The sequence below is a fragment of the Xenopus tropicalis genome, chromosome 3, assembly GCF_000004195.4.
Source record: "Xenopus tropicalis strain Nigerian chromosome 3, UCB_Xtro_10.0, whole genome shotgun sequence".
In the NCBI taxonomy this organism is placed as follows: Eukaryota; Metazoa; Chordata; class Amphibia; order Anura; family Pipidae; genus Xenopus; species Xenopus tropicalis.
The window spans coordinates 22,957,987-22,970,689 of record NC_030679.2 but is presented as its reverse complement, the minus strand read 5'-3'; the positions used below and the strand labels follow the sequence as shown (position 1 = coordinate 22,970,689).

The 12,703-nt window shown below is 39.7% G+C and overlaps 2 protein-coding genes across 5 annotated transcripts in view; one reads left to right on the top strand and one right to left on the bottom strand.

The window, feature by feature from the left end:
- Positions 1-101: 101 nt before the first annotated feature.
- On the top strand, positions 102-5,686 carry ndufa2 (NADH:ubiquinone oxidoreductase subunit A2). The gene is given in 3 exon segments (NM_001102777.1): positions 102-219; positions 3,768-3,874; positions 5,471-5,686. Coding segments are annotated over 3 exon segments (303 nt in total). The 5' UTR covers positions 102-115; the 3' UTR covers positions 5,563-5,686.
- The window catches only part of LOC101734158, a 46,314-nt gene continuing 38,574 nt past the window's right edge, over positions 4,964-12,703 (bottom strand). For 3 of the 4 annotated variants that reach the window (XR_004221934.1, XR_001170241.3, XM_031898728.1), the window contains 4 exons: positions 9,735-9,829; positions 8,687-8,854; positions 7,756-7,866; positions 4,964-5,792 (listed from right to left, as the gene is read on the bottom strand). Coding sequence is in view for 1 of the 4 variants with exons in the window: in XM_031898728.1 (XP_031754588.1) it covers positions 5,757-5,792; positions 7,756-7,866; positions 8,687-8,854; positions 9,735-9,829 (410 nt within the window). In the remaining 3 variants the exon portion in view is untranslated. Of the gene's footprint in view, positions 5,793-7,755; positions 7,867-8,686; positions 8,855-9,585; positions 9,830-12,703 lie in introns of all 4 variants that reach the window. The other variant, XR_004221935.1, reaches the window with a different exon arrangement.

The window sequence follows — 12,703 nt, the reverse complement described above, 5'->3', positions numbered from 1 at the left end:
CGGAGTATCCAATTCATTGGTCCATTTCTGTCGGGCATCCCTTCCGAAAGCGCGTATTGGTTCGTGCTTATAGCGCAATTGATTGGATGGTAGGTCGGAGTATCATTAAGCAAAGATGGCAGCCGCCGTAGTGAGAAGTGTTGGGTCAAAGCTAAGCAGGAATGTGAGAGAAATCAGGATCCATTTGTGTCAGAGTTCAGCGGCCAGCCAAGGAGTAAGGTACGAAAATGATCGTATGGTGAATGCCAACTCGATGTGCGAATGGCGCTGAATTAAGGCAGCATTAGCATTGCTGGGTCACCTTCCCTGCAATGTCACAATAATACCCACTTACCCCGCCGAAGCCTGTATATATTTGTCCTATTTACCTACGGAAACCCTTTCTTGTGTGCGTGTGTATATATCCCCGAAATATAGTCTGGCCTCGTACTTTGGCTCTGATAGAGGAGTTCCTTATCAGTGGTAGAATAAACACGGTACATCAGGAACAGAGTCCAAAATCTGCCATTAATGTGTTCAGACATAGTTCCAGAAATGTATTAGGCAGGAAACAGTCTTGGATTCAGGTGTATGTAAGCAAATTGGCATAGTCCATAAATCTCACCAGCAAGTGCCCTCCCCAGTGGGGCCAGTCTGACAGTTTGGGATCTAATGCTCTAATATTATACACTGCTAACACTCTGAAATAGCCCCAACATATTCCACAGCATGTTTGCAGACACTATACGTCCTTCATATATAAAAAGTTAGCTTAAAGGCGAACTATCCATTTAAATACACTCGCCATAAAATGCTAAACAACTGTCTTCAACCCAGTGCAAAATTTTCCATCAATGTAAATTGTGTAAATATCGACATGAGGATTATTACACACCAACAAATAAAAAGGCAGGGAAATTGTACGTACATCTAAATTAAAGACAACTCCATAGAAAAAAAAAATGAGTATCAGACCAAACCGGTAGCATTCTGACAGGTGGGGTTAAATAACATAGTGTGATACATCATCCACTCATAATACACATACATTTGTTGAGTTAGTTGGACTTCCTGCGGTGGCATTCTCCTGTGTTCCAACACTGGGGCCAAGTCAGCAGGGCAACCTAGGCGACCCGGCCGGCCACCTCACCCCCACCGCTTCTCCCCCCCCCCCCCCCCCACGTGCACGTCCTAGAGAGGGGAGCGGGGTGCGCTAGGCGCACAAATGCCGTGCAGGGAGGGAGTGCCGGGAAATCAAATGTGGGGGTAAGAGATCCCAGACTAGTGATTGGCAACAGAGAAACCTGCCTAGCCCCCCCCTCACTGTTGCGCCCTAGGCAGCTGCCTCTTCTGCCTGCCACTAGTTCCGGCCCTGCCGGGATGCATTTCTTCCTGTGCTCCCCTCTCTACCGAATGGGGCTGTACAGGTATAGGAACCATTATCTGGAATGCCCGGGACCAAGGGTATTCCGGGTAAGGGGTCTTTCCATAATTTGGATCTCCATACCTTAAGTCTGCTAAAAATCTTTTAAATATTAAATAAACACAATAGGTTTTGCCTCCAATAACAATTATATCTTAGTTGGGATCAGTTACAAGGTACTGTTTTATTATTACAGAGAAAAAGGAAATCAGTTTTAAAAATCTAAATTATTTCATTAAAATGCAGTCTATAGGAGACAGGCTTTCCGTTATTCGGAGCTTTCTGGATAACAGGTCTCTGGATAACAGATCCCATACCTGTAGTAACACAGTGCATGGAAGCACTGAATGCAGGTGGAATGCATTATACTGGGTGGAACGCCACCGCAGGGGGCACGGGAACAAACATTTGCAATGTTTTATTTAATAAAGGCTTCATTTCCTCCCCATTTATTATGCTCTGCGAATAGTGCATTTGTCTTCCTTGTAGCACAGGCATGGCATATCTTGCATCCTAGCAGTCCTCTTTACCCTGCCCATTTTGGCAATAATCCCATTCTTTCCCCCCCATCAACCTTTAAGCAAACGTTGTTATGGCTTGGGTGGGATGCTCACGTTCTGTATGCTTGCTTAGTTTTTATGCCAGATTATAGTGTTCACTCTAAATAAGGAAAAGACAGATGATTGCAAATGTGATGTTTTTGGTGACAAACAACCCTGGGTTATTCACTGGTGGGGGAAATGGTATCATCTACTTTCACAAAATTGTCTTCCATGCAGTAACCAATGTAAATGAATACAAATTTAAATTTAATTTCCATTTTCAGTTTGCTATAGATTGAAAGAAAATCACCTCTAAAGATACTTCTCCTCTCAATAACATTTCATTGCTTTTAGGATCCATTGCTTAAAAGTGGAGCCTTGTAGACTCTCATTTGAGTGGTATAGCAAGTCTGGCAGCAATGGGCAATTGTCTAGCCCTGTACATGCTTTTTCTCATTTTCTTCTGTCCTTTTCTACATTTCACTCTTCTTTTTCCCACCATCTCACTCTGCTGTTCACATTGCACTATTTCCTATCCCTTCTGTTTCTATGTGCAACCAACCTGTCTGCTCTGCTTAACCCACCCCCATATTTATATCAGCAGCAGGCCCTTCTCATATTGAGAGATCCTACAGAGACGATGAAAATATGGCAGCCCATAAAATAGATTTTATTTATTAACACAATACCCTAGCCCCCAGTGTGTGCCAGAGGAATTGCACCAGAGGCTTTCTTTTTTAGGCAGCTAATGAGGCAAGACTGTGAGGATATAATCACTAAAAGTGCTGTTGTATTGTGGCCTATGGGGAGTGTGTTAGTTGAGGAAATTAATATTGCAGTTCCTTTCAGTCAGTAGTGCTCAGTATTCAAAACGTACCATATACAACAATGTGTTTTATATTTCCTGTCTGTGGTTTCCCCTCTCTGATATATTAACCCCACCCTGTCCTGCATTTTTCCATTCTGGTCAGTTACCAGCAGTATTAATTACCCTATTCCACAATTTAGCTGAATAATACACTAGATTCCCCTTCATTCACCTCAGTATTCACCATAGGTATCAATAAAAACACAGAGACATGTTTATGGCTAAATATGTTAGTGTTACAGAATTTCTTAGTATTAGAATTAATATTATTATGATATTTAAATAATATAAAATATTAATGATGTTAAATATAAAAGGAGGCTGGGCATATCCTGGCCTCAGCTACAGCTCCCTTGAAACCAACCTTGTCCCTCTCCCTGCCCATCTGCCCCTCAACTTGGAAGGAGTTAAGGCAATGGGGGAGCAGTAGCTGGCTTCATGGGATCCATAGCGGCCTAAAGAGATGCTGATCTAGAGAAAGGCAAAAACCTGTCATTGCTGGGCCAATCTGCACTTCGGGAACACCTCGCAGTGTGCAAAGTAATAATACCAAAATGTGCCTTTATTTTTTTAGCACGTTGCATACTTCATGGTACATTGTAAATGACCCCTTTACAGCAGTGATCCCCAACTATGGCTTGTGAGCAACATGTTGCTCCCAGTGGCCTCAAAGTGCGTGCCTATTTTTACAGTTCTAATTTGGCACCCCCCCAGAGAACTTTTTCTTTGCTTGTGTGGCTCACCACCACTTTTCACATGTGAGTGTGGCAAGTAAAAAAAAAGTTGGGTTCATATGGAGATTTTTACACCAATATCTATACACCTGGAGTGGAACAATAAAACTGACCATGTCTGTAAAGACAGAACATAAAGATAAAATGACACAATTTCTTAAAAATTTCCTGTAGAACTGCGGTTTTAAATATCTGTTTCATTTCTTTTTCTCTTTTTTCAGAGACTTTATTGAGCAGCACTACGTGGAGCTTAAGAAAGCCAACCCCGAATTCCCCATCCTGATAAGAGAATGCTCCGGAGTTCAACCTAAATTATGGGCTAGATATGGTGTGTAGAAATGGCAAAGTACTTCAATATTGAACTGTTGTTGATGTTCAGTATACTGGTGATTCAGTTTGCTGAGTTTTTGTCCCTGGGCCGGTGCTCCATTTACTGAGAAAAAGTTCCCCAGGCCAAGTTAAAAACACAAGTGTGGGGACAAGCCGCCCTTTCACGTAACATTCCCAAGTACAGGCTTGCACAATACTGTAAAATCCAAATATTTTCTGTTGCACCCATTTCTAAGGCTACTGTTGGTAGATAATACTTATGGATAAAATAATCATTTTTCTGAAAATGAAACAGAATCTTCAAAAGTGCTGTGTATTTGTAAATGCTCTGCACAGGCATTGGCAGAGTATAGTAAATATTTATGCCTCCCCAAAAGGAGTCTAAATGCTATATTTTTGCCTTCGGTTGGAATTGTCCTCAAACAATAATGGAACTCTCCTCCCCGACAAGTCATGTTTTTGGTTCTACTCTCCTAGCTAGAAGGTTCATTTTATCATCTCTTTAATATTATCAGAATAATTGTAAGTTTTAGTTTTGTAGTGTAATTTCAGGAAAATTAATTTACTGCCGTCTGACAAGGTGATGTGTATTTCTCCTGTGTCCCGTTAGCAGTAGGCAAGATGTAAAAATAATGAGGATGCCTGGAGCTCAAACATAAAACGATGGGCAAAAAAGTATATAGTGGTGTGAGCTCCCCCTGGTGACCAAAAAAAAAAAACCCCAAAAAATATTAGACTCTAATATTGGGTGCAGTAGCAGTAGGCAAGTGTTTGGCACAAGAGAGACATTACCCTTATATAAGGGCCACTGTAGATGTGGTTTCATACAGAGTTCTTATTACTGTAGCACAGACTTATGTTATCTCTGTAGATATGAATGAATGGGAAACCCAGTGAGTTTTTATTTTCGGGCAAGTTTAATTTATAGCTGGCTACATCCCATAATGATATCGAAGCACGGCTCATGCATTTTCTGGTTTATTGTAAGGGGATTTAACAACGTGCCAAGGATGGTTGTGGCCATGCAGGCTAAGAGCGATAACAGTAGATTATTGGTTGATTCCTTCACTCCTAGTTTTTCCTTAAATTTTTTTTTCAAAGGTGTATTTTATTAACTTTTCATACAAACAAAAGACAAAATATCACATTTAACAATGCAATGAGGAAGACGCATTAGTCTTTCTTTTCCAGGTCTACCTTTAGGATTTGTTACCAATACAGAGTGGGTAGGTATAGCATTACAGAGTGTGTAACTGGTAGTAATTCCCACATCTTGGATCCATCCCCCTACTGAGCTTATGTACTCAGGGTATGGGAGAACAGGTTGGGAGGACGTTGGGGGGCTTATTATGTAACTGGGAACAGGATTGTTCAGTTACCCTCTAGATCACACCAAGGGCCCCAGACTTTGTCAAATTTAGTTTTTCCTTAAATTTACTCATTTACTACATATATATATCAGGAGCTGAGATTATAAAGCCTGGCAGAGGAAGAAAAGCCATTGAATGAATACATAACTGTATGGAATCTCAGCCACTCTGCCATAAATAAATATTAAAGTTTATGTTGATTTTCTTCTCTCTTTCTCCTTCAGACTTTGGGAAAGAGACAAATGTCTCATTAAATAACCTCAACGTCGACCAAGTTGCCAGGGCTCTGGAGTCTGTAGTTACCCGTAAACCATGAAGTGAGACCCTATTCGTTATGGACAAGATATTCGCAGATACAACAAGGAAAAGCTGCCACCTTCCATGGACATTAAATTATATTCCCCATTTAACACCATATATCAAAATAAAGTAAAAAAAAAAAAAAAAAGTGCAATTCATTCTTATTTTATTAGGAAAGCAATGCTAAAATGTCAGTTGTCGATTTGTCGTTTAGTCCATACTGGGGGGTCCACAGGTTACTGTTATCTAGGTATTGAGAAAAAAAAGTTGAATAAGTTACAATAATGCATTTGAAAACAGTGATGTTTAACTTAAAATATTAGCAGATTTAAGCTGCCAGTTTGGGTCCTTCAGACTGATTCAGCAGCTTATCTGCCCATGTATAGGGCCCTCTGGCCTACCCGACCAATATCTGGCTGAAAACCGGGCAGGCTTGAATTTACTGTTGGATTGGAGACCAGATTGGCTTATTGATGTTGTCCCTACTCCAACGGGTCCTATCCCCATCATTGTAATTGGAAGGTTTGGCCTTTGGGAGGGCACATCGGGAGAAAGATTCGCTCGTTTAGCAACTTCCCCAAAACAAGCGAATCTTATGGCGGCTGGGGCACGAACATCTTAGTTAAATGTAACTGGCCAAAAATGCAAGGAAGGGGAAGCCATTTGAGTCATCAAGCTGCAGAATCGCAACTCAGTATAATATAGTTACATAGTTACATAGGGTTGAAAAAAGACCAGTGTCCATCAAGTTCAACCCATCCAAGTAAACCCAGCACACCTAACCCACACCTACCAATCTATACACTCACATACATAAACTATAAATACAACCACTAGTACTAACTGTAGATATTAGTATCACAATAGCCTTGGATATTCTGATTGATCAAGAACTCATCCAGGCCCCTCTTAAAGGCATTAACAGAATCTGCCATTACCACATCACTAGGAAGGGCATTCCATAACCTCACTGCCCTCACCGTGAAAAACCACCTACGCTGCTTCAAATGGAAGCTCTGTTCCTCTAATCTAAAGGGGTGACCTCTGGTGCGTTGATTGTTTTTATGGGAAAAAAGAACATCCCCCAACTGCCTATAATCCCCTCTAATGTACTTGTACAGAGTAATCATGTCCCCTCGCAAGCGCCTCTTTTCCAGAGAAAACAACCCCAACCTCAACAGTCTCACCTCATAGCTTAAATCTTCCATCCCCTTAACCAGTTTAGTTGCACGTCTTTGCACTTTCTCCAGCTCATTAATATCCTTCTTAAGGACTGGAGCCCAAAACTGCACTGCATACTCAAGGTGAGGCCTTACCAGGGACCTATAAAGGGGCAAAATTATGTTCTCATCCCTTGAGTCAATGCCCTTTTTTATACAAGACAGCACTTTATTTGCTTTAGTAGCCACAGAATGACACTGCCTGGCATTAGACAACTTGTTATCAACAAAAACCCCTAGATCCTTCTCCATTAAGGAAACCCCCAACACACTACCATTCAGTAGATAGTTTGCGTTTATATTATTTCTACCAAAGTGCATAACTTTGCACTTATCAACATTGAACCTCATTTTCCAGTTTGCTGCCCAGTTATCTAATTTTGTCAAATCGCTCTGCAAAGCGGCAGCATCCTGCATGGAACTTATAGTTTTGCACAATTTAGTGTCATCAGCAAAAATAGAAACAGTACTGTCAATGCCCACCTCCAGGTCATTAATAAACAAGTTAAAAAGCAAAGGCCCAAGGACTGACCCCTGCGGTACTCCACTAACCACACTGGTCCAATTAGAAAATGTTCCATTCACAACCACTCTTTGTACTCTATCCTTCAGCCAGTTCTCTATCCAATTACAAATATTATGTTCTAGGCCAATATTCCTTAATTTGATCATTAACCTTCTGTGAGGTACTGTATCAAACGCTTTAGCAAAGTCCAAGTAGATGACATCAACTGCCATTCCAGCATCAAGGTTCCTGCTATATTTAGTGAGCTCTAAAGGGAGCGGTTCTACACTGACATTCTCAGAGGGGCATCACTATCAGCCTAAGCCGTTCCTCCACTGTCTGCCCCAAATATCTACCTGCTTCACACAAGATGTAGATGCCTTATGATTAAATGGCTCTAAACCCAGCGTTTTTTGTGCGCTTCATCTACATAAACAGCAGAATCTGATTTATGGAACAGAGTCACAGCACGTTATTGCCTTACCAGTTCTTGATATTTGTTCCAGACTGCTTGAACTTGCTGCTTATGATCAGGCTTATCCTTATGTAACTCAATGATCTGCAGACCGGAGTTGTGGAAAAAGTCTCCAGCAACCTTAAAAGAATGGATATATTATAGAAGCTGCTCGCATTTTTTCTCTTTCAGGATGGGGGGGTGGTTGTTTTTGCAATTATCAGTATCTGTCATGCAAAAAACATTAACATTATGAGAGTCACTGTAAATGCAGGGAATGGTGGTAAATGGTTGGGGAAAACCTGGTCTGTACTGCATTGTTCCAAAAGTCAGAACCATCAGTGCAGCAAGGGTTAAGAAAACTTGATACATTTTTTACCCCAGAACAGTATAGTATAATAGTAATGAATTATAATGATGGTTTCTTGCTGCATTTGATCAATCATTACTGTTTGCCATAAGTTATAACCCCCAGAGTAAAATTGCCCCAAATCATGCCCTATTCTCTCCTATAACCAGCTAATGTGAAAAATAACATTTCAGTTTAAAATTACAATAAAGTCAAGAATCACAGCAAACTGCACCAGGGAACTTCTATAACTAGAGGGAGCTGCAAGCCACACAGAGAGGAAGAGAGAACTCATGCTGTCAGATATTTATGTATTTATTTTTACAAAGGTGCCCAGCCTCCTATATATAAAATAGTTACTTTAGGATGCCCGTACTTGTGGAGATCAAGCAAGTGTATCTGTGCCCAGTTTTGCCAGCTGTGTGCTGGGCCAGACTGTACTGTAAGATCATACTGTGGGAATACAAGACCTGTCGGACAAGGACCTGATATTGGTTGGGCTGTTCTGAGCAAATCATGCACGGACTGGCCAGTTACCAACACGTTAACACGCTGAGCAATTCTTAAAAAAACTATGCCACTATCTCAGGGCAGTAAATAAAGATCACTTACATCTGGACAGTATGTGAAAAGCGTATTCAGTAATTCTAGGCTTAGCCTTGCCACTTGTATGTCGTCATCACGCAGAGCTGGGGTTAAACACAGTAGAATTCCTTTCTCCCTCAGTTGCTGACAATAAGCCGACCCCAGATCTGCAATGTTATGCAAAACTGTGGCAACCTAGAGAGGAAATACATGCTTCATAATTCAGCAAAGTCACCCACCAGGCACCAGCTTCCAATGAACAACAAAAGTTAAAAATGAAAAAACGGAATTGTTGGTTCTGATTCCTAAAACAGGCTGTAGCAGAAGTCAGCTGAGAAAAAGCCATGGAAGAGATCTAATGTCTGCTACATTGTTTCAAGAGTCAGAACCAAAAAGGAGAAAGGAATACACAGTTACTGCTTTCAGTTGCTATTACATTTATTTAAAGCCACTGAATAGTTTTAATTAATATATGCTGGAAAGCTTCTGAGAATTATTTATTTTTAATTATTGAAAAAAAAAATCATTTTGGACGAAGGACCCCTTTAATATTTTGTATTGGCATACCCTTTAGCTATCCTGTATATTTCAGCCAATATATCATATGAACTAATATTAATACACATTTATGAACTGCACCCAGAAGCATTAACAGAACAACAACAGGTGCAGGTGTAGGACCTGTTATCCAGAATGCTTGGGAGGTGGAGTTTTTTTAATAAGGGGTTTTCCGTATTTATGATCACCTTACTTTAAGTGTACTAAAAAAAAAATGTATACATTAATTAAAACCAATAGGATTGTTTTGTTCTCAATAAGGATCAATTATATCTTAAGCTGAGATCAAGTACAAGGTACTATTTTATTATTAGAGAGAAGAAGAAAATTATTTTTTAAAAATTAAATTTAAATATCGTCATACTCACATATGGAGCTTTGTAGAAATGGTGCAGGATTTTCTAATATTGCTTCCTGTTGTCCATTTTATGTTCTTGTTATTTTACATAGAGCTCAGACAGGCAAGTTCAAAGACTTTTGGAAATTCTAAAGAATCAGATCACAAATCATGACGTACCATCAGGAAGACATCTTTTGAATGGGTCAGCAGTTGTAGCAGGGCAGGCAATAAGTTGAAGTTTAGTAAAGCTGAGGTCCAAACAGGATCTTGTACTGTAAAACAGAAGAGAAAGATCAGCGTCAATGGAAGTAACAAACAGGGCTGTTTTTATTCCCAAAACGACAACCCATTGCAAGAAACAAGCAAATAACTCTGATAAACCAGCGGCTGTAAGATTAATATTGGCACAATTTTATTTAGTTTCCATAGGGTACTACACTAACATTTACACTAGTTCTATAAGTGTAATGCAACACCGGGTGTTATGTCTCCTCTATGAATTAACCCTTCAGTCCAGGCACCAAATTAAACAATTTGGTCAGTTTGATCATTATCTAACAATTGATGCCAAATATTTCAAAATCAAATGAAAGAAATATTTCTGGTGAATCAGATCCATTTTATTATGAATCCTTTGAATTTTATCCTGGAAAGTAAATTCATTTTTCCAGGAGAGCTTGGACAGTGATAAATATGAAATCTGATCGAATACCAGTTCATTCAGTTCTATTGAAATTTTAAAGTGCAGGAGGAGTCAAAATTCCCAGAGAGGAGTTTTATAAGTTTGCTATAAATGTTTTAGTGTTTCATTATAAAGTACAATAGGACAATACAGCATCAGCTAAATTAACTATTTTACACCAATATCAATTCCAAGAAGAAAGGCAATTGTGCTGCAAACACATAGGGCCTTCATAAAATCATAAATGGGCCCCTATGTGACTCAACCACCAATGAAGAAAAAATTGCTCATTTTGTCATTTGGACCAGTGTGCAGTCTATATGTATTAAAAAATCTTACTAAATAAGCTGCTATTGTGCAACAAATAAATGTGCCAGCTTTTTTGCAGTTAAACCATATAGTGTAATAAACTGTCCAATAAACATTACATGGCAAAATGCATTGCTTTTCTTATTTCTGTGAGTTTTTATTACATTTTCTTTACAATTCATGTGCCCCTAGAAAGACCGTAAAATGAATATATGCATACCTTGTATTTACCATATTCCCAACTAATTCCCAACTAGTGTAACCCCCAACCCTACCCACTATTCAGGCTAAGGAAGGGATACCCTACAAGCTTAGGGCAGGGAGGAACCATGGCTGATGAATGAATCTTTGCAAGAGATATGACAGCACAGTAACTGCACTCAATAGGCCACACATACAAAGCAATGCTCTGGGTACATAATAAGCTATGTATGTACTGCACATCTAAGGACAAATAAGTGCCATATAAACCTTACTCATAAACGGGGTACACTTTCCCTTTAACAGTGGCACGTGTCATAATATGAGAGGAGACTTGACCCTAGGATCGTGACAGTTGGTTTAGTCGGTTGGTTGGCATTGGTGGTTAGAGGTAAGCATACATCTCCTCTGATAGATTTTTGACGTAAAACACTTATTTAAAAGAAAAAAGAAGGGAAATATTTAAGTGACTCCCCCCCCAGACTAGGGGAAGTTGCTCCTCTCACTGATTTTAGTGAATTTAGAGAACTTTCCGCTAAAATGGGCTTTGGAAATGCCTTTAATCTTAGCGCTGGTTGGGAGACACAGACCCAGGGTTTGGCAGTTATACAGGGATGCCAGCAAATATACATGTTTTTCACTGGGGACCTCCATAAAAAGGGATATTTGGGGACCCCTGCGCCAAACCATAAAATACTTCATTTTTGTTCCAAGTAATTCTTCGTCATTTTAAAGTTTTGCCCCTCTGCCCCGGGGTATATGCCCTGCTCTTAACATGTACCTGAATTTAATGGAATAAATAGCAATACTTTCTACTTTTACAAAATATAGTTTTAATGCACTTGCCTCTCAAATACCCCAGCTGTTGGGGGCAGCAGGGTACATGGTAGGGGCAGTATTGAATAATACAATGTTCAATTGCTCCCTCCTTACCCTGTTACCTACTAATACAGACTGACACTTACTTAGTTTACGTTTGGGGCTGCCCTGACGCTGGGGGGGGGGCTTTAGCCACATTTGCATTTTGGTGTCTATGTTAGTAAATTAGTCCTTGTGCAAATTCAATGTTCTTGATAACATGTAACATGTAACATGTGTGTCAGTTAGTGTAATATTTGGGGTAAAGAATAGGGGGGATAGGGGATAAAATGTTGAAAAAAATGGTTGCTAGGGTAATTAAACCTGGCAACTGAAATCAAGCCATTATTGTTATTGCATTTCTTTCTGTTCAAGCCATCTCCTATTCATACTTTATCTAACTTTATCCTACTTTATCCACACAAATGCCTAGTTGCCAAGGTCATGGAGCCTAGCAACCAAATATTAAATGCTATTATTACAGTGTAATGCAACTAATTATTATCAGTTGCAGTGTACGTTAAGTTGAAATTATGGATTTTTAAGTACAACATTGTATCCATAGCAACCGACCACAACTCTACTATCATTATTAAAGTTTGCTTTAGACCAATCAAAACCCCATTGCTATGATGTTTTTATTAGTCCTGCACTTCTGTACCCAAGTCACCCAAAGGGCATAACTGGGCCTTTATTACTAACATGGAGTGAATTGCCCCCAATTTCTATGTCCTCATTCTAACTATACTAATGCCCATTTCTAATTGGCTACTGTGAGCAAACTTCTAGTATAGTGAGGCCCAGTACCTGCTGGAAGTTCAAATTTAGGGAAAAACAGCCAGCATCTCCACCTGTGTATTTTATATTAAGAAGCTAAATGCAATATCCCTAAAGCTAACATGCCTTTTTTATTCTCTTTTCGATAGAGTGCGACCTACGATTAAGCGAGAGAGAGAGAGAGAGAGAGAGAGAGAGAGAGAGAATTTCTGCGACTTTTTCAAAACGCTTTTTTAAAAGCGATTTTTCCTTTGCAGGTTTTTCAGCATTTTTTCTGGTTTCTCCTCAGTTCATTTTGTAACATCCTTTTCTGAACAGC